Source organism: Pyricularia pennisetigena, chromosome 5, assembly GCF_004337985.1.
Source record: "Pyricularia pennisetigena strain Br36 chromosome 5, whole genome shotgun sequence".
Classification (NCBI taxonomy): domain Eukaryota; kingdom Fungi; phylum Ascomycota; class Sordariomycetes; order Magnaporthales; family Pyriculariaceae; genus Pyricularia; species Pyricularia pennisetigena.
The window spans coordinates 2,725,859-2,745,999 of record NC_043743.1 but is presented as its reverse complement, the minus strand read 5'-3'; the positions used below and the strand labels follow the sequence as shown (position 1 = coordinate 2,745,999).

At 52.0% G+C, this 20,141-nt stretch overlaps 10 protein-coding genes across 10 annotated transcripts; 6 read left to right on the top strand and 4 right to left on the bottom strand.

Moving 5' to 3' along the window:
• Positions 1-527: 527 nt before the first annotated feature.
• On the top strand, positions 528-1,745 carry PpBr36_08758 (uncharacterized protein; the record flags this gene model as incomplete). The annotated part of the gene is made up of 3 exons (XM_029895883.1): positions 528-851; positions 967-1,046; positions 1,163-1,745. The coding sequence occupies 3 exons, from the start codon at positions 528-530 to the stop codon at positions 1,743-1,745; spliced, it is 987 nt and encodes a 328-aa protein (XP_029747150.1).
• Positions 1,746-2,474: 729 nt separating this feature from the next.
• PpBr36_08757 (uncharacterized protein) lies at positions 2,475-3,834 on the top strand (the record flags this gene model as incomplete). Its single annotated transcript, XM_029895882.1, has 3 exons — positions 2,475-2,659; positions 2,773-3,310; positions 3,406-3,834. 3 exons carry the CDS (start codon positions 2,475-2,477, stop codon positions 3,832-3,834), a joined length of 1,152 nt encoding a protein of 383 aa, XP_029747148.1.
• Positions 3,835-3,995: 161 nt separating this feature from the next.
• On the bottom strand, positions 3,996-5,048 carry PpBr36_08756 (uncharacterized protein; the record flags this gene model as incomplete). The annotated part of the gene is made up of 8 exons (XM_029895881.1): positions 3,996-4,080; positions 4,132-4,210; positions 4,290-4,355; positions 4,422-4,536; positions 4,612-4,677; positions 4,774-4,792; positions 4,861-4,901; positions 5,007-5,048. 8 exons carry the CDS (start codon positions 5,046-5,048, stop codon positions 3,996-3,998), a joined length of 513 nt encoding a protein of 170 aa, XP_029747147.1.
• A 557-nt stretch (positions 5,049-5,605) lies between these two features.
• Positions 5,606-7,078, top strand: PpBr36_08755 (uncharacterized protein; the record flags this gene model as incomplete). The annotated part of the gene is made up of 1 exon (XM_029895880.1): positions 5,606-7,078. One exon carries the CDS (start codon positions 5,606-5,608, stop codon positions 7,076-7,078), a length of 1,473 nt encoding a protein of 490 aa, XP_029747361.1.
• A 1,317-nt stretch (positions 7,079-8,395) lies between these two features.
• PpBr36_08754 (uncharacterized protein) lies at positions 8,396-11,706 on the top strand (the record flags this gene model as incomplete). The annotated part of the gene is made up of 2 exons (XM_029895879.1): positions 8,396-8,945; positions 9,045-11,706. The coding sequence occupies 2 exons, from the start codon at positions 8,396-8,398 to the stop codon at positions 10,595-10,597; spliced, it is 2,103 nt and encodes a 700-aa protein (XP_029747360.1). The 3' UTR covers positions 10,598-11,706.
• A 465-nt stretch (positions 11,707-12,171) lies between these two features.
• On the bottom strand, positions 12,172-13,488 carry PpBr36_08753 (uncharacterized protein; the record flags this gene model as incomplete). Its single annotated transcript, XM_029895878.1, has 1 exon — positions 12,172-13,488. The coding sequence occupies one exon, from the start codon at positions 13,486-13,488 to the stop codon at positions 12,172-12,174; it is 1,317 nt and encodes a 438-aa protein (XP_029747357.1).
• A 1,997-nt stretch (positions 13,489-15,485) lies between these two features.
• Positions 15,486-16,301, bottom strand: PpBr36_08752 (uncharacterized protein; the record flags this gene model as incomplete). Its single annotated transcript, XM_029895877.1, has 1 exon — positions 15,486-16,301. One exon carries the CDS (start codon positions 16,299-16,301, stop codon positions 15,486-15,488), a length of 816 nt encoding a protein of 271 aa, XP_029747356.1.
• A 1,366-nt stretch (positions 16,302-17,667) lies between these two features.
• Positions 17,668-18,645, top strand: PpBr36_08751 (uncharacterized protein; the record flags this gene model as incomplete). Its single annotated transcript, XM_029895876.1, has 1 exon — positions 17,668-18,645. One exon carries the CDS (start codon positions 17,668-17,670, stop codon positions 18,643-18,645), a length of 978 nt encoding a protein of 325 aa, XP_029747359.1.
• Positions 18,646-19,125: 480 nt separating this feature from the next.
• PpBr36_08749 (uncharacterized protein) lies at positions 19,126-19,662 on the top strand (the record flags this gene model as incomplete). The annotated part of the gene is made up of 2 exons (XM_029895874.1): positions 19,126-19,434; positions 19,645-19,662. The coding sequence occupies 2 exons, from the start codon at positions 19,126-19,128 to the stop codon at positions 19,660-19,662; spliced, it is 327 nt and encodes a 108-aa protein (XP_029746785.1).
• PpBr36_08750 (uncharacterized protein) lies at positions 19,192-19,434 on the bottom strand (the record flags this gene model as incomplete). The annotated part of the gene is made up of 1 exon (XM_029895875.1): positions 19,192-19,434. The coding sequence occupies one exon, from the start codon at positions 19,432-19,434 to the stop codon at positions 19,192-19,194; it is 243 nt and encodes an 80-aa protein (XP_029747358.1).
• Positions 19,663-20,141: the final 479 nt, after the last annotated feature.

The window sequence follows — 20,141 nt, the reverse complement described above, 5'->3', positions numbered from 1 at the left end:
GGCAACTACAGTTTCCGCTACTGAGACTAGAACCAGTGAGCAACTGGCGCAATAACTGGACTAACTCTTGTTTCGACTCACTTGCAGGTCAGATTACGAGGTTAAATGTTGCTCCCCCAGAAGAGTACAAACACTTACCAGTAGAATTACACAAGCTTTCGGCTGGACACATGCCCTCATGATAATCGGAAGATTGGTTGGCCTTGAGAACCCGCAACCGCCGCTGTTGAAACATGCTTCGAAGGAAGTGCAACATTTGGCACGAGAGGCGGACCGCCTCAGTCACTGTATCTGCTTCCCAAATATGGTTCGTGTACAGTCACGATTAACCGCTTGCCTCAGCATGAATGGACGATCACGGCCCAAGTGACTTTGAGTCGCCTTTGCGGCCGCTTTTTTATCATTTTATTTTAAGTCTCCGAGGCCCAGGCCCAAACTTTTCTTTTACAGTTGCACTCAACGGAAAAATACATCAAACACCACAAGAAAAATCATCCTGTTCCAGTGTTTTCGTCACAATACCTAACATGCATCTTCTGGCGAGAGCCAGCATTGCCGCAGCCATTGTCTCCAATGTGGTGGTTGCCTACACGATCTTACCGACGACCGACGCCACGGGAGCAAAGACATATGGCCTAGACGAGCGCAACTTTGAATTACAGGGCCCCTACAGCAAGCCTGATATCCACGATCCCGGCTTCGACGTCGCAGCTGAGCTGCTAAAGGTTCTTCCGGCGCACCAGGTTACAAATATCAGCAGGTGGGAAGCGGGTGTCCTGCCGTCCAACTGCCTAAGGTACTTTGGGTCAAACGGACGCCAGGTGCAAAGAGAGGATTTTGTTGTTTACAATGTGAATCTCCCCGGCCGGCGTCTCCCCTGAAATTGAAACAGCTTCTTGCTAACGCGGCGTGGGGAGATTCAAGGTCACCTATGACGATTGTCATGTCCCTTGGGTATTCTGTCAGCATGCCGAGTCGGACACCAGCATCGAGAAGATGACGACCGCCTTTGGAAGGCTGCCTATTGGAATGCGAGAACACGTGAGGTAAGAAGCCCAGCAAGATCCGCTCTTGCACAGCCACGTCAAAAAAGTCCGAGGACCACAAACCGGTGGAGGGAGGGTTTTAACACCGAGAGGTAACAAAAACAAAACCATGGCAGAACGGTTGCCGCACTTCCGCACCCACCGCCAGGCGAGCGCGCGGCCGCCTTCAGCACAGACGGCGACATAGCCGTCCGGCCGCGCTACTGGGACCTGCACACGCTGTCGCACGAGGCGTCGCACATTATCGACTCCAAGCTGCCGGCGGCGCAGGGCCACAACCCGTACCTCATGGGGCGGCCCGCGTCGCTGGCGCGGCGCTACGGCTGGCGTCCGGCGCCCAAGCCGTCGTTGTCGTCGTCGTCCTCCCCCACCGCTGGCCACAACGGCCTGCCCGGTGCGGCGCGAAAATATTCGGATTCGCTGCGGTGGCGCGGCGCCGAGCAAGAAGACGAGCGCGTGATCTCGCGGTATGCGCTCGCCAGCTGGGCGGAGCACTTTGCCGAGACGGCGGGCGTGGCCATGCTAGAGGTGTTTGGCGGCGAGGGCACCGTCGACCGGCTCAGCCCTGCGGCGGGCCGCGGGTTGAAGAGGCAGGTCGGCATCTGGGTCCAGGATTGGGGTCCGGTGGTCAGGGGAGGGCCCCAGACGTGTGAGGAGCGCGTCAGGCCGGCGCAGGCTTCCTTGGTTGTTGTAGACTAGGGTTAAAGAGGTGGAGGGAGTTTTTTTCTGAACTTGTGAAAAAGAAGAAAAACAAGGAATTAAGCAACAGGGTTTTTCGTTAAAAAAAAAAGAAGGAACATCATGGCAGGCTTGGGTATGTTGAACAAATCAATCTCTGTCCCTGTGAGTTGATCTATATGGAATAGGGAGTGATTTGTGGGAGCTGCTTTGGTCTGCTGACGTGAGGCATTTTTCTCCTTTGGAAGCGAGACCTGTCAGACGCAAGTGTGGGTAAGGTGAGCCTGGGCGCCAACGACGAATGGAGTTACCGGTCGTAGCGACCTGCAACCTCGTTCTTTTTATACATGGCATCTGTTTGCTTATCCTGGGATTGGCTATCTATGGTGAAAACCGTTTGCCATTGACCCCTCAGCCAAGACATTCAGGTTGGCAAGGCTGAGCTGCAGGGTGAAGCCTCCACAACGACGGTGCTAGTACATCTTATAGGGAAATTTCGGCTGCAGTGCAATATGCTCCGCCGAGAGATGACAGATGATAAGACTCCAGCCATGCTTGGCCAAAAGAACAAATCCGGGGTCAAATGATATACATATTGGCAGATTCCTCTCTATCCAAGTTCTGACTTGCATTCGCCCGTCCAAAACACCACGTAAGGACCAACTCTTGCATTTTATCCTAGGTCCAACGGCCTGCTAAAAAAAGAAAAAAAAACATTTCGATAAAAAAGACACACCAAGCACGCCAATAATGTCGACGTCAATATTGATTAGGCTGGACGAGACTGCCAATGCAGGAAATGTCGCCGTGTCCACCGTCTCGGTCGCGGCTTTCTGCTTGCTTTGGGTTTATGTCGCCAACCGTGTCAGTCGACATGACCCGGCAAGGAAGACGTTCGCTGTCTGGATGCAAATACTCTTGCCACTTCAGGTAGTGTAAGCAGTGCATTCCCCTCTCCTCTTATTCATCGCCCTCAAAGACTTCATAGCTGGTTAGAATTCACAGCAAGCCAGAGATCTTGACTAATACTGGAAGCTGTGCCACAAAGACTTGCTGTTTTATATCTAAGCGAATCAGCAACCAAAGTCCAGGACGGCTATCTTCCGAGGCCCGAACCCAACCGGGACCATCCTTGGCGGTCGTGGGGCTACAGCAACAGCAGGTACTATCAGACAGATAGACCCCAGCTGGCCGTAAAGCTGGCAAGAATCTCGGGCCTCGTGAACCTCTTTTCCCGGCTGGCCGACGCCATCATACTCATCATCTTCTTCGAGCTGGGCCACGGCTTCATGTACGCGCGCCTCAGAACCGCCACCGTCTACCGCTCCGTGCTGCGATCCTTGTCGGTCGCCATCGCTCTGGTAGCGGCGGTCACGGCCCTGGTCTCCGCCGGCGTCTACTTTGCAAACGTGGAATCTTGGCTCGAAGAAATGAACGAGTATCCTGAGTACTGGAGGTTGAACAACTTTAGCACCTACGCCAACGCCACCGTGGCCGCCGACGTGCTGCGCTGGGCCGCGACGCTGCCGGCCATCGCTTATGCCGCACATGTCGTACGCGTGTGGATGGGCCAGAGTATCCGACTCGTGAGTGCTTTTTTCTTTCCCCTTTTTGTTGGTCTCCAGCACGACCGGGCCGTCCTTTGTGCTTTTGCTGATCAAGGCAAATAATCTTACTCAAGACCACTGCACGGTATCTTTTGGCCACCGTCATAATGTTCCTGCGTTGCTTCACGTTTATCGGATTCGAAGGGACGCTCGGTCCTGATCTGAGTCCTGCCAGCCCGGAGGCGGCGCAGGGAACCTTTAGGGGTTCTTCCGACTGGGCGTCGATCAAGTACGCGGCTAACGTCTTGAGTTGGGTTTTCTTTGTCATTGTCACCGGGATTCTTGTCAATATTGGAGGCAAGAAGAAGGACGGACTGTGGACGACAAAACAACCATTCCATGTCGACTTTTCTCCTATTCCCCATCCTGTTGTCGGCAATTCTGGGAGACCGTCCACTGCATTGATGAGCCAAACAAATGCCACTGATGACGAGAGGACAATAATATCAGACGGGTCGAGGGATAGCAATGCCACGAGGTACGACGGGGGATCAAGAGTGTAAGAGTGGATAATGCTTTGTCCTCGAATGCCGTTTTCGCATAGTAGTGAACGTAATTAGATGAAAAACCGCTGCATTTGTATGTGGACCCATTTATACATCTATTCTGGGGTATTCTCCCTTTCGTTAATATGCTAATCCACGTCAGTGATCTTTGAACCAAGTCACTTATCATCCCCAGAAGGTTCCGAGACACCCTCTGGGAGTTCAAAAAGTCCCTGGTTCTTAGGCCATGCCTTGGCAACAAACCTATGCACCAAGGGTTAGCAGTCTATCAGCCTTCATGGAAATCTCACGTACTTGGTGTGGCTTCCTCGCGCAGCGAGTTCTCCTTTGGCGTTGTTAAATGTGACGGTGGTGTATGCCAGTGTTTTGCCGACTGTAGAGAAATAAGTTAGCCCTGTATTATCGAGCCTTGCAACAGACAACCAAAGCAAGGGGCCAAGACGTATGCTTACTCTTGTCACACGTGGCTGTACCAGTAAGCTTGTCGCCAGAGACGCCGCCGCTGCTGAGATAGGTGACTGCACATAATGCTCAGCATTAGTATGGGACGACCCGCAGAATTCAAGAATCAGTGGATCTGGTACCATTGAGGTCTGTCGAGACACCTGTTGAGTACAAGCCCATGGAAGCGACTGCCAAAGAGCCACCCAGATCGACCATGCTGGCAAGTGTGCCGCCATGGATCGCTTTCATTCGGTTCTTTGTAATGAGTAATGGCCATGTCAGATCTAATCGATGAAATCCCGTGCCGAGAGGACTAAACCCGAGACTTACTGTATGGTCTTTCTGGATATCCAGTTCAAAATTGACTCTTCCTTTCTGAGCATCTTTAATACGGAACTATTGGTAGGTAGCCGAAGTTATGTATGAGTAAAGTTTCCGCAACTCCTATCAATTGTCTGTCCACTGTAGACTTTTTCGAGTGGTCCCACCTACATTGCTAGCCCCAAGTAGTCTTTTACACGGGCAACTGTTAGTATTTTCCGTTTGGGGCTGAAGCCATGTTAGAACCGGTATACATACCTGGGTTCCAGGCCTGACTCCTTCATGAATGAACGCAGAACCTAAACACGGGTATCGACTTTTGGTTAATTGTGCTCAGTGACTAACTGACTTGAGCTCATGGCTGGCTGAGATCAAGTCACCAAATAACGAGTAAACAAACGTACAGCGTTCACAAAGTTGACTGGTTTCAATTGTTTGGCCGCCATGATTGGATGAAGGTGCACCGTTTACAGCTTATTACTTGGTCGTTTTATTTTGGAGAAGCAGCAAGCAAGAACAACTTAGTACCTCGTTGGGCAAATCGCTGGACTGCTGTTGATCAATCGCGGATGCAGCCGCGGATGACAGCTGCTCACAGAGCCATCAGATCGACGTCACCAGCCGCGACCCACTAGCTAAAAATCCACTTTACACGTGCCAGCGCGCTGCCCCACCCCCAGAAGCCCACAGCGGGCATCCCTGCAAACACGTCGGCAAGGAACTTTGGCCTTGCTTCTTCTGACGTGATGCAAATCGTAGCATCAATACATGAATCACTTTTTGTTGCAGTATCCCATGCCATCCATTGAACGGCATCGCAACCATCCTTACAAACACTCGCGCTACATTTATACACAGACGAAGATACCAGAATGATTAAACCTTTATCGACCTAATTTTGTTACGGTGACGATTGTCGGGTTGCGACAGCGCACGATTCTTACTGCTTGACATTCAACCTCGTCGTCGACATTGCTCACGGGCTAAAACAACAGACGTCGTCATGTCTCAACAACCGATCATTACGTTATCCGATCATCTCGAGAAGCAGAATGGCGCCACTTTCAAGAAGCTATACCAACAGCCGGCTACAGCTTTCGCCATCTTTCGCCGGATGCTTCCCCCATTAGCCAAAACCTTTGTCATGTCGCTTCTTTATATGCCACAGCCGCTGCCGCTTACTGCTCTGGACTCTTGGGTGAAGCCAGAAGCGAAGAAGAACAAGGACCAGGCGCTGTCCATTCTACGTTCTATGCACATTACCACCATCACTCCGGTTACCAAAGAAAAGCCCATACAGGAAATGTCCTTGACGCCCAACTTCAAAAAGTCCTTACGGCTAGCCCTTGAGGGCGGCGGCTCCCACAATTCATTCGGCGTCCCATCAAGCCTTCCGATACCACCACAGGTTGATGTTGCATTTTTGGATAAGTGGGCACGGTCAAGATGGGATGCCATTTTACACTATGTGGTCAACAGCGTTGAAGAGACGGACTCAATGGAGCCAAGCAAAAAGTACAACTTTGGAGGTTCAAAGCTTCAGGATACGGTCAAAACTCTGCTGGTGCAGGGTGGGCTTGTCCAGCGCCGAAGCTCGGAGAGGATCAGCATCACAAAAACAGGCTTTACATTTCTCCTGCAAGAGGCAAACGCCCAGGTATGGACGTTGCTCCTGCAGTGGCTACACAGCGTCAACGAGGACAACACTAATAGGGCAGTCGACATGTTGAGCTTCCTGTTTATGCTTGGTACTCTGGAGCTTGGTCAAGCCTACGACACAGGGGCACTCTCAGAAGAACGTCGTAATATGCTGCCTGATTTGAACGATTTTGGTCTGGTATACATCCCGCCCAGCAACCCAGATCAATACTTTCCCACTCGTCTCGCCACCACTCTCACCAGTGGGTCTTCTGCGCTCAGGAGTGTCAGCTCAGGCGTTGCGGCCGCCACCGCGGAAGCGGGCGAGAACAATACCAAGGGGGCCATCATTCTCGAGACCAATTTCCGCATCTATGCGTACACGAGCACGCCGCTCCAGATAGCCATCCTAGCACTTTTTGCCAACCTAAAGATGCGCTTCGCAGGGATGGTTACTGGACAGCTGAGTCGGCACTCGATCAAGCGTGCCATTTCCCACGGTATCACAGCCGACCAAATCATCGAATACCTGGCATCGCACGCGCACGAGCAAATGCACCGCATCGCGGCGATCCGCAACAAGCCAGTCTTGCCACCAACCGTTGTGGATCAGATCCGTTTGTGGCAACTTGAGACGGAACGCATGCAGGTTCAGAGGGGCTACCTGTTCAAGGATTTCGAGAGCCAGGCCGAATTCAAGGCCATCGCCGACTACGCTGATGAGGTTGGTGTTTTGATATGGCGCAGCGATGCCCGGCAGCTCTTCTTTGCCAGCAAAACAGCAGAGATTGCCAACTTTATCAAGTCGGAGAAGCACCGTAAGAAGCTTGCTGCCTAGAGGGCTGAAAGAAAGGCAAAGTTTGAGGCCTCGCGGATCGAACGAAAAAATATCGAAGACGCGAAGCGTAGGGCAACTTGGTCACGCTACGCATGAGAAATATAAGGATCCAGTGGATTGGTATCCATGGTTTCTTTGCTTGGGAAAAGCAGAGAATCATGTTCATCTTGAAATTTTTTTGGGCGTTATGGGAATTCAGATATCCATCGGCAGGGAGTTTTGGGTACCTAGGTAGATAAGTCAGGCAACTAGGCAAGCTGCCTTGTTTTAGAAGTACCGAGCCTTACTAAACGTTGCAATATCTGCGAGCGACCATGTCTTGGTAGGTATGGATTGTGCTGAACTTCTTTCCAGTGAAGCTATGATCAAGACCTAGTAATACGTCCGAAATACGAGTATCTACCAGTTGGAAGTACTGATCAAGGCTCGAGCAAATTCGTGGCCAATAGCTCCTGCTCTTTGACTCCGCTATCGGCTCCTGCTTTTTGGGCTGGGAAACCAAGAATGGTTCTCAGGCTTTACTCACCTTGGCCCTGCCTTGTTTGAAGAGCATGACGAGCAGATGTGCCCAGCTCTTCCTGGACTGTGTGTACTGGTTCGATTGGGCCTTTACCAGGGGCACAAACGAACAGAAACTGCCTGCCACTCGCTTTATTTTCTAGGACTTTGCCTTGGCCAAAATCGGGATTCCTCAACTCATGGTGCTTTACACCGGTGCATGGTTTCTAAGCTCGACATCATTTCTACTCGAAGCCCATCCAAACCAACGCTCTGACACCAGACGGCACATCATTACACCCAAACCTTCTAGAGGACGCCATACAACAATTGCTACGTGAAAAGTCCGAACACCATCACAATTCGTGTTGATATTATCACCGCGCCTTCTCATTTGGTACCGAAACTTACGTTGGACCCTCTAATCGCTTGATTCTCAGTCAGGTAAGCACGTTCAATTTCTCGAGCTAGTGCCTGCCTGCCTATCTAGATTATCTACGTGTGACTACCAAGCTTCCCCAGAATTCCTACGAAGAACACCCTCGTCGTTCGTTATTTCATCACTCTCAGATCATATTCGCTGCAGCCTCCAGAACTCTGCTACCTACTGGCAACCATTGATTTGATCCCCGACAAACTTCGCGTTAACATTTTGACCCTCATACCTTTCACTTTGCCGTCTGCACCATTTCGCTCTGTTTGTTTGCTTTCCATTAATTTGATCTTTTGCCACGCTTCCCAGCCCAGTACCTCTCTACCACTTACGTTATTCTCTAATCCGGTCCAGCTGTTGCCGAGTCGAGCTGCTGCTTACCCACGATGGCAGACGTAAACCCTCCCCCAACCGAGTACTTTGACAAGGAACTCGAGCCTCGGGCTGTCTCGAATGGTGGATTAGTTTCCCATTATCCATCAGAACGTTTCACACAAGCCACAGGAAGCATAGCTCTGGCTACCCGTTCTGGCTACATCTCCGACGAGCCCCTCGAAAATAGTAGCTCATCAGGAGAGAGTACCTATCTGGGGAGCCCAGCTGATTCCATCCACCCCTCCAAAGAAAACATTGAGGAGAGGTCTACAGCCACCGTTCCCGAAAGGAATACATTCGACGACGCATCCCAGGTTAACGGAGCACCGTTGGACCGTCTAGACAGCTGCGTGCACCATCCTGTGATCTTGCCAAGTGCAGGTGACGCCGCCTTCGTTGATGGCAGTCGTCCTCAATCTCGAGACTGCTCAGCATCAGCATCATTGGAAGACAGCGAAGAAGAAGCGTTTGCTGAGAACGCATGGCGCCTTGCTCGCGATAGCATTCGTCATCCTTTGGATATCGCTGATTCGCGATACCAGCCGTCACCTCTTCCGAATGGTGAGAAGCATATAAACGGCGGTACCAAAGATAATAAAAGCAGCCCAGCTGTTACAGACAAACTTTTATCTAAAGTTCCCCTTTTTGTTTCTTCAAAAGCCCCTTCTGATACCTTGACGAAACCAGAAGAGTCGGCAGAGACGCCTGTCCGGAAACCTTCTGTTGGAAGCTTCCACTCTATTGTCAACCACAATCATCCCGAGCCTGCACAAAACGAGACCTCTGAGCTTTCAAACGAGGACGACGAGGTCTGGACTTGGCAAGTTTCTGACCCTGAACGTGTAAACGGCCTCGCTACCCAGACTGTTTTTTTCAAGACGAGGGCTGGCAATCCTGTTAAGATTGTCAACCAATCAAAGCAGCCATTCGTCAGTTGCCGGGGCCTCAGAGTTGTCAATCCAGACACAACTCCAAACGAAGGAGCTGACTACGAAAGCTCTGACGATCCTCAAGGAAAGCCAAGCTCCAACTCCCGCTTCTCCGGCTCGCTTAAGTTGAATGGGCACGTGGGAAAAGTAGAGACAGAGAAGTCCTTTGGCAAGTCACATACCCACCTGAACGGCAAGTCTTCTGTGCCTCCCACGCCAGTTTCCTTTCCAGGCAAGTTTGCCTCAGCAAGTTCTTCGAGAATCTACAAGCCTACCAACACGCACTTATCCTCAGAAGGTAACGGTTCAGCCTCGCAGCCCTACAGCCAAACAACTCCGAGCCTGGTCTCCGACATTTCTTCAGATTCCGACGGAAGTAGTTCCAACGACTCACTCGGTGCTCCTGTTGTTGCTGTTATTTCATCTGCATCACAAGCGAACCCCGCAGAAAAGGACACAAAGCAGAATCTCGGCATCAAGACTGCAAGCCTTGAAAACCAGGTTGAAGGAACCCTTGATCAACTCAGGACTGCTCGTTGGAGCCTCGGTCTGCTTTGGCGAACATTTTTCGAGCTCCTGCGGATGACTTTCAGCTTGACATTGAGAATCACTGCTTCAACTGCAAGAGGAGTTGGAGCAATCTTTCAGTTTGACCTTCGTGCTTTTTCATCGCTGCTCAAGATTTGGCTTCAGTTTAGTCAGGTGGTGATTCACACCTTCCTCGCTTCTACCCTGATCGTTACTATTGCCGTGGGTTTGTCGCTCCTCAGGACACGCTTCTTCGCTGCCTGCAAAGAAACTTTCTCCCGGGCAATCGAAGCCTGGGACAGTGCAGTACCGAAGTTCCTGTCTCTGCGTTACTACGGTGCGTCTGCTTTGTCAGCATGGCTTTCGACCCAGTTCAGTATGCCTGCTCCCCCTCAACAAGACTTCCACGGCGCTCCAATGGTGGAACATTCCCATCCTTGGACTCGTTCGGAACCCGAATCAGATCATCGCAGCTCAAACATCCGATGGTTTTTCGGGAAACCGAAGTCTCAGCAGGTCAGCTTTCAGGATACCTCTCTCAAACCGACTTACCTTCGAGTGACGACAACGCCAGATATCCCGTCGGCTACGCAGAGGCTGCATCAGAGCGACTGCTCTCCTCGCAAGCATACGGGAGAGAAGGCAAGCAAGCCCCGGGAGGTGTTGAGGAGCCGGGGAGTGAAGCCCACAGGGCGGCTGGCCCAAGGTCGGATGAAAATCTCTCAGGGGATCGGAAGCAAATCAGCAAGCTACTAGGTCTTCGCCGAAGGGACCTATTATCCAGTCGTCGACCAAAGATAAGCTCTCCAATTGGACCCGCTGTGCACAATGGGAGGATAATGTCAACAGATTCTACTGATGCTGCTACTATCAAAACGTCATACTCGTTTCTTCCCAAAAATCGACAGAGAACACCTCGTGGTTTGGGAAACATCAATCCGACAGACTCAGAATCCGATATGCATCCTCGAAGAGGTCTATCAAAGTCCAGGACCCTGAACAGTGTCTTTTCCAGTATCTCTGGTTCTCTTTCGCGCGGGTCTCTTGGGAGCTTTGGAGCCGGGAGCCGTAACGTGAGTGGCTCATCTACAAGCACAACAGCAACTGCTTCTATGACTCAACCACTTTTGTCGCTGCCGCGAATCATTAGCAGGGGATCGAGTGGTGGGGGATCGGATGCAAATATCATCAACGTTTCTACCATTATTTCGAACCCCCGCCTAGTATCACATCCGCAGCCAACATCATATTGGGCCGGTCGTTTTCTCTCATTGCATGATCGCTTCCACTCTGAACTTCTCTCTCCGTCAAATCTTGAGATGATGGTGAAAGCTCAAGCATCCTTGTCGACCCTTGACAACGATAGCAGGAAGCCTGCTCCACACCGCGCAACAGTCACGTCGTCATCCACATTGCCTGACATTTCGCTGCCCATAATGCCGCGGAAACTCTCCACTAATCTGCCCCTCAGCTCTTCAACCATTTTACTATCGACGGATACGCCAGCCGAGAATCGCAACGACGAGTCTATCGGCAAGGCAGCGCTTTTGGAGGATGAGGAGAACCGGTGCAAGCGTATTTTTCTGCATCTCGAAAGTCTTTGTCTTACCCGAGAGGCGCGTGCAAGCTTACATGCATTCCAACAGCTGTACGCGCGCAAGATGAGGAGGCCTGGTTTGCTTCCCGATGGAGGCACCATGGAAGATCGAAGCCTTATCTCTCGTCTTATTGTTGGCGGGCGGAAAATAAGTGGCAGCTCTGGGCCTGGGACCACAAGGGCAGCCGCTTTCAAGGACGAGGTTCCGACTTGCGATGGGATGCCTACTGTGTCTGGCTTGCGCGGCAATCGATTGAGTTTGATGTGACGTTTATTTTTATCGAATTGCATGTTGTGCTACTCTGCAACTGTTTTCTTATTTCCTGGGATGGTTGGCATTTATTTTCCCCAAGTAGCAAGCTTGCTTGCCATTATCTCTTCTCGGGCTGCAAAAATGTCCGTTATGAGAAGGTCACTTAGTTGGTCCATCATAATTTTGTGGATGTGTAGATGCGGCGACGTGGCCTAATACAAGATAAGTAAACAGGCTGTTTTTGTGTGTCAAGTATGTACATATGCTGGAAAAATCGCATGTCTTTTTTACTAGATGGCTCTTCCGACTTGGCGGCAGAAGCCATCGGGGTGTATCTCTGGTCTCATCAGACGCAAACTTCGATGGGGTTTATGATTACAGCTTTGCTCTAAGCGCCTCGTCGTAAACAAGCCTTTGCGTCTCATGATTCTCGACACGAACAGAGGGCGGTAAAATATCGACCTCGGGCTGGTCGGCTAGTCAACAGCACGCCTGCTCATCGTTCCCCATATTGTCGCTACCCACCTCGGCATCACCATCGTCGTCCTCGCCGTTCCAGCCTTCGATCTGAAAGCGGAACGTGACGTCGCCCTCGCCCGGCGCAAGCGGGTTGCCGAAGTCGTCCCAGAGTGCGCGCTCTGTGTAGCGCACGCTGCCTTCCCAGTCGACCAGGATGACGGTCTGGCGCTGGGTGCCGTACATGCCCGTGGTGAAGGCGGGAGCCTTGGATTCGGACCGAGGCGTGCTCGATGCCGAACGTGGCAGGGTCTCGGCGGGTTCCAGGGGCGGTGAAGGTTGTTGTTGTCGTAGTGGCTGTTGTTGATGCTGTTGCTGCTGCGGGTGGGTAGGGTGAGGAGCGGCAATGGCGGCGTCCCTATCGGCCGGGCCAAAGTCTCGCGTCTCGAGCCAGCTCTCGTCCCGGCCCAGCGGCGGGATGAAGACGCTCGTCCGCAGCAGGGGCTGGTAGGCTTCAAAGGCGGCGGCGTCGTTTCCCAGTCGCGGGAGGTCGTCGGTGCTCAGGACGGAGAAGAGCGACGCGACCAGCTGGTCCTGGGTCAGGGACGCCGAGACGGCAGACGCGACGGCGCGGTTGAGCAGGTCGCAGCCGCGCGAGACCTTGGGCCAGGGCGGGCCGGGGGCGTCGAACACGGTGTTGCTGAGGCCGTGCGTCTCGGAGGGCCGCGAGGCGATGTACGGCACGTGCTCGGGGTGCTCGGAGCGGTTGGAGATGATGGCCAGGGGGTCGAGCGCCGGTGGAGGCGGGGAACGTGCGCCACGCTGGGGGGAATGGTTTCTTTGGAGGGGGTGGCGGCGGCGGCGGCGGCGGAGCTTGCCGCACACGAGGCTGAAGCCGCCGACGCCCTTGACGCCCGAGCCGGAGAGGATGCGATGTACAAAGTCTGGGGTGCGCTCGGCCGGGTCGGCGGCCAGCCAGGCCGAGACGATTGCACCGCGGGACCGCACGCCGTGGACGCTGTGGCGGGCGTCGTCGGGGTCCGCCTCGCTGTAGTTGGTCAGGCAGGCAAAGTTGCCGGTCCGCGTGATGCCGAGCCAGGTTCCGCGCTCCGGGCGGTTGAGGTCTCGAGAGGAGAGGATTTGTGGGGGTGATGCTGGTTGTTGTTGTTGTTGTTGTTGTTGTTGGTCTTGATTTTGGTTTTGTCTTGTGGTGTCTTTTGGTTGTGGTGACGGCGTCCACCAGTGCGGGCGGGACGTCGGGCGCAGAATGTACTCGTCCCTGTTGTTGATCACAATCAGGGCGTAGTCTGGGTGCGCGGTTGTGAGGACCACGATACACATTGTTGCCGTTTGGGTTTGCACTTGGTGTTTGTGTTTGTTTTGTGTTTGTTGCCGGATGTATTCGACAGATGCGCCATCCCTCGGACTGTACGCTGTGGATATTTCCAATGCTTTTTATACTTGATACAAAAGGCGGAGGCTTCTGCTGGACGGCGACTCAGCCCGTTGCTATTGCTTGCCAATCCGAAATCGCCCGCCACAGAACCCCAATAAAAGCAGCAGATATTTTCCACAGCAGTCAGCGCCAAGCTGTGCGCAGCGGACGTCGAATGAGCAACCTAGGACATATACCCTGTAAACAATTCCACCGTCTCGTTGCCAGAGTAGAAAAATCCAGGTCTTCGAGTTTGTTGGTCTGGGCTTCTGTCACTTTGTGGTCCGACGCAACTGCAAGGATGGGCTGTCACGTACGAGAGTTATTGGGAAGCTAACCCGTGAGTGGTTCCGGGAAAAATCAGCTGAGGAGCCATGAGTTTGGGACCGTCAAGAGCGGGATCCGCCGGTCAAGGTTACTTGGCGGGGGGGCGAGGCTAGGCGAAAGTCTTCCGGACGCGGGGCTGAGAGGCGCTAAATCGGTTGTGGACCCCCCCAAACCCCTTGCATCACAGGGAATGGATGCATTGCATAGAAAATGGTCAGGCGACCTTTCTTTGGCTCACCAAACCTCGAATTTCAATTTTACCCCGGAATCCGACATATTTCAACCCCTGCAGCTGCTCTGTTCTGTATATTCCCTGTGCCATTGAGATAACTGCAGGCCTGTCTCGGGTACGCACACAGGATTCCAAGATTGCTGCCCAGCGATATCGGACGCAAAGCAAAGCCTGAACAATTGGGCTCCCTCGATATATCCCGAATGAACCTGAGTGCCAGACACGTCACCATCCTGTCACCGCATAACATCGAGTATGCTGTGTTTTGGGCAGCTATTCAACATTGAGATACTTCTTGTCATGAACTTTTGTACCCTTTAACCCTAACCCTATATGAACCATAACTCACCAGCACACCATTGATTTCAGCTTTTTATCTAGCATAGAATCTGGAGAGCAATTAAGGGCCCTTTAGACAAGTAGAATTCGCTCTACCAAGAAAGTTCTATGTAGTCGACTAAGCTAGTTACCTAACTCAGTTCCCAAAATAAGACTTGCGTATTGAATCTTCAAGTCCAAAACTCCATTCTTTTACAATGACTGATGTTGCAACACACAACCTCCAATCCTTCCAAGTACTAAAAATAAAAAGCAGTCGATTACAAGGAGATGTGTAGATTATAATTCCAGGACGTGAAAGGAGCCTTTTTGACTACTCTGACTTGTAAAGCAGCGTGCAGGCGAAGCTTTTGGTGGCTTTGGTTTCATTTTTCAGCATCTAGCTTCATAAAGACAGTCAAAAGCATTTATAACTAAACACTGGGGGTCTGTCCAAACTCAGACCTCGAAACAACACAAGAACCATGGAGTTAATCTGTTTGTGGATACTACAAGTATCGTGTAGATGCTATGCAGACGCAGTATTACTGGAGTGGCCAGCAAAGGACGTCACAGACTTACAGCTAAATAACGTACAATCAAAAGGCGGACAATAATTATAAAATAATTAATCAGAGAGAGAATGACAAAGCAAGTTTACAGATGTCTGTTTCATCCAATATAGTCAATTCTCTCTCCCGGGCCTCCCCAAGTACTCCTCGACCATAATCAACTGGGTTTGCGGTTGCGTCTATCGGGTTGCGCCAGATTTTGATTTGGTACTTCAAATGTCGTTGTCAAGGCGCGAGAGACTTATAGATAGCATGTGTATCAAATGAAGCCCCTTTAATTTCAATTTAAAGTGGTCTGTTACTCTGCAAGCATGTTTCTTCAAGACGTACTGACTGCATATCATTAGCCAGTTCATGTTCTCAATCGAAATTTCGACGTTGTAAGTTCGTTCTTGGGATATATATATATATAATTATAATACAGACGCTCCACTCTAGTACCGTTTATCAAAGTCTACAACCTGCCACCACTGACATCATCTTTGCTGCTGTCGAAGCCCGGGGCGCCGTCCTTGCCCCTGGCCTTGTCTATATTGCTCTGGAACTGAGAATCCTTGATCCCGATGGTGGCAGCACCAAAATCATGTGAGAACAGCTTGTCGCGGAGCTGCGTGCTGGGGAATCCATTGAACGAGACCAGCGGGCCCAGGAACCACCTGCCCTTGTGGTTCTCGATCTTCTCGTCGTCGTCCTCGTTTCCAAAGCGGAAGCAGTGAGTGCCGATGCCGTCCTTGTGGTAGACGAGCTTCGGATGGTCGCCGTCCCACCTGACGTCCTCGGCCTTGCGGGTGGCGTAGCCGCCGTGCGCGGAGGCGGCCACGAGGCGGGCCTTGTCGCGGCCCTCGACGAAGACGGCGACGTGCTCCCAGTCGTGGCGGTGGCCGACGTCGGGCAGGTAGGGCAGGGCGACGTCCTTTTCAAAGTAGTAGTCGTAGAGGAAGACGCACCAGTCGTTGTTGCAGCGCGACCGCACGTAGACGTTGTTGTTGTCCAGGTCCGAGGCGTCGCGGCAGCCCGTGTCGGTGCCGGTGAACATGTTGTTGAGCCCCGGGGTGATGTTGCCCCGCACATCGATGGCCGGCGTGTTGTAGCACCCATCCTTGTCAAAGTCCATCGTCGGCTGCCACCTCAGCTCCGGCGCCGACGCGTTTTGGGGAAGAGCCTGGGGCGGGTCCCGCCGGAGGAGCTTGTGCATGTTCAGGACGTCGTCCGGCACCGGGGACGCCCCGAGTATGGGGGCCAGGCCGGCGAAGACAACGGCGCTTAGCATGGCGCCTGTTTTGGGTCGTCGAGACATTCGGAGTAGGATTAGGTTTTTTTTTTTTTTCTCTCTCCTTTTTTTACGTGGGAAATCTGGATATTGGTAGATTTATTTGGCAGCGTGAATCTGCGCTCGGATCCCTTTCTGCTTCTCTCGTTGAGATGGCTTCAGTGCAGACCTAAAAAAAGAGAAAGAGACGCATGCCAGCAGCAAGTCATATATCACGGACCGCAGGATGCAAGCTTAGGCATCCGGGGCCGCACCACAGCCTCTGAGCGCATGGAGCCATTTGTCGGCCTAAATTGTTGTATGATGGGCACACACGCACACACACACACACACACACACACACACACACACCTACAACCCATGCGATGGGCCGAGCGAGCTTTGTCCTGGACTGTCATCATCACTGTGCTGCTGCCGCCGGGGGTTTGTTTGACACCAGCCTTGCAATTATACCTAATTTCCCGATTAGGGGTATGACACTTAGTGGGCGCTAGTAAAGCGTAGTAAGCAGTGGTGGATTTGAATTGCCGTGCTAGACGAAGCAAGGCAGGCCGGGAGAATTTTCCGAGTCTTGGCTCTGCATTTTGGGGCTGTGCGTTCTTTATTGAGCATGAGCCAGACCAGGGGGGTTTTTTTTTTCTTCTGTCGCTGCCTGGCGTAGCTTTGTCTTGCATTTAACTGGGCCAACGTTCCTCTGTGATAAAGCTGCGTGCCCCATCTACCATAGAAATTAAGCAGCCTTGGCCACCATGTTGCCCCAAAGAGGAGGCAGAAACCGCATCTGACTGCACGCTTTCATTGCCATCGTCAAGTTGCCAAAAGAACATGATTTTCAAGCAGAATTTATCCACATATGACCACATGGTTAAAATATAGTTTCGAAACGAATTTTCTCTGTTTTTTTTTTTTTTTTTTTTTTTTTTTTTTCTTGGATCGCAGATGGCCATGACCGGTATGCATGGCAGACAAGGACATGCGATTTGCAAGGTTCGTAAGCCCACCGTGGACTTCAAACTGAATCCCGCGGCATTTACACCACGGCCACCGCGGTCTTGACGCAAAACCTAGCCACTCAGGATACCCACTCAGAATAGGTAGGTATGCATGGTCTCTCGTATAAATGAAGGTCAAAATGCTTCAGCATTTTCGCTTGAGAGTTGTACAAATACTTGACAATTGAGATATAATTTGATCGCAAGCCTTGATTGACATTCTACAAATTCCCAGACTTGGCTCTTTGTGATTTCTCAGTATCTACTTGAACAAGACGCTTACACTAGGGCAACCGCTTACACCAACAAAAATAAAATATATATATATATATATACATATATATATATATATGTATATAAAAATAAAATAAAAGATGTCGGCTTTCAAATATTCCATCATCATCACCGGCGGCACAGCCGGGATGGGATTTGAAGCAGCCGCCCAGATGGCCAAAGAATGCCCAGACCACCTCATCGTCATCACCTCGAGGAGCAGCAACGACGACGCAGCCGGCGCCATCAACAAATCCCTCGGCCAGACCAACACGCAGTTCCTCCCCATCGACCTCGCCAGCCCGGCCGACGTGCGCCGCTTCGCCCGGGACTGGATCGCCGACGAGACCAGGCCGCCCATCAAGGCCCTGGTCCTCAACGCGGCGCTGCAGTTCCCCAACGCCCTGACCCTGACGCCCGACGGCATGGAAAAGACCTTTGCCATCGCCCACGCCGGCCACGCCCTGCTCTTCCACCTGCTGTTCCCCGCGCTGGTGCCGCGCGGCGCCCGCGTCGTGCTCACGTCCAGCGGCACGCACGACCCGGCGCAAAAGTCCGGCATGCCCGACGCCGTCTACACCACCGCCGACGAGGTCGCCCACCCGCCCCCGCAGCGCGCCGCCCTGCCCGGCGCCGCGCACTACACCACCGCCAAGCTCTGCAACGTGCTGTGGGCGTACGCGCTCGCGAGGCACCTGGCCGACGCCGTGCCCGAGAGGGGCGTGACGGTCACGGCGATGGATCCGGGCCTGATGCCCGGCACGGGGCTGGCGAGGGAGTACTCCGGACTGGCGCGCTGGGTGTGGCTCCACGTGCTGCCCCGGCTCATCGGGCTGTTGAGGATCGTGCTGTACCCCAACGTGCACACCGCTGAGGAGTCGGGTCGCAACCTGGCCAGGTTGGCCGTCGGGCCGGACGTCGAGGGGGTCACGGCGAGGTATTTCGAGGGGAGCAGGGAGATCATGTCGAGCAAGGACAGCTATTCGGAAAAGTACCAGGAGGATCTATGGGACTGGACCGTGAATTTTGTGGCCGGGGGCGACAAGGCCGAGGTTGAGAGGTTGAACGCCTTCAGGTAGTGGAGTCACATGGGCTGTGTGGGATGATACAGGAGGGAACTGGCTGGAGTTGGTGCTGGCCAACGGCGAAGCTCTCGATTTCCCCTTTGACCACGAATATGGCAGTGATATAGCGGAGGAGTGAGGACCGAAAAAAAAAAAAAAAAAAAAAATCATATACAAATATTTTATAGACACTGTGTTGATACACGGACTAATGATATGCAGATATCAAACAAGTATAGCTTCGGCACGATTTTGAACTTTGAAATCAATTAGTTTGCATGGGCACCTATAGGTGTCTTGCTTTCTTTTTCATCAAAGGAGCCAGAGATGGCTTCCAGACTAGGCTCTTGGGTTCGACAGAAGACTTGCGAACAATTGATCATCATCAACAAGAAAAAGAAAAATAAAAATAAAAAAGAAGAACTCGGAACCACAACACGATATATTGATATAAAACTCCACATATGCAAGTTCGCCAGTAAATATCCTCCCAAAATGCCAACCCCACATCAAAGGCCGCTGCTCAAAATAGAAATAGACGTGCTCAGCTCCCCAGATCTCCTAGACCTTGCACTCGCTAGACACCTGGGTCCTTATTCCTCCCTCCACGCCGGGGTCTGCGACCCTGCAAAGACCGCCTCGGCCGAGGCAATTGCCCTTGCCGGCCCTGCCGCCCGTGATCAGGAGCCGGCACGCCGCGCCGGCCTCGCGAGCCTCGAGTTGTTGGCTGTTTTCGGACTCGGTTGTCGGCAGGGCCGTGACGGAGGCGACCAGGGCGAAGATGAAAGTGGCGGAGAACTTCATGTTGGCGATATTGGGGGGTTGTTTTTTTCTTTCTTTTTTGTTATCGGGTTGTTGAAAAGTATATGTTGGAACAGACAAGAAAAAAAAAGCTTGACGAGAATGAAAAGCCGCCGACCGGTCGAGCGGGTAGGAGTTTGTGTGGAAGAAGAAAAGTTTGGTTGAGAAGTGAAGTGTTGCTGGATGGGGAACAGGAACCAAAATCGTCAACAGTGTGGCAAGATCGTCTGATTTATATATACCAGAAAGGTCAGACTTGTAATTATTATTGGAACTTTGGATGGAATGGGGTTTGTTTTATTTTTTACTTGGCTCGAATGCATTGATCAATCTTGTCTTCCAAAGAGCCAAATTTAGCCTTAAATCTGTTCTTGCATAACCAGATATGGCAAAAATTGGTATTCCCCTTGATGATCCCTGGGGTTCCGGCTATTGAAACAAGTACCAATAAGCGAAGATCTCCTTTTGTCACTTTTTTGTTTTATCCTCCACTTTGAAACTTTAAATGCCATCCTCGCGGGCTGGAATCGGCAGCCGTGGCCGCGATTTTCTTTTTCTTTTTTTTTTTTTTTTTTGTTTGTTTGTTTCCTGCATAGAATCGATCGCACGCCTTCACCAGGCAAAAGCTAGAGCTTGCTATTTCCACAGAGCAGAATGTACGCGCTACTAGTTATTTTGCAATACCCAGTGGAGGAAGCCACCGCCGATCT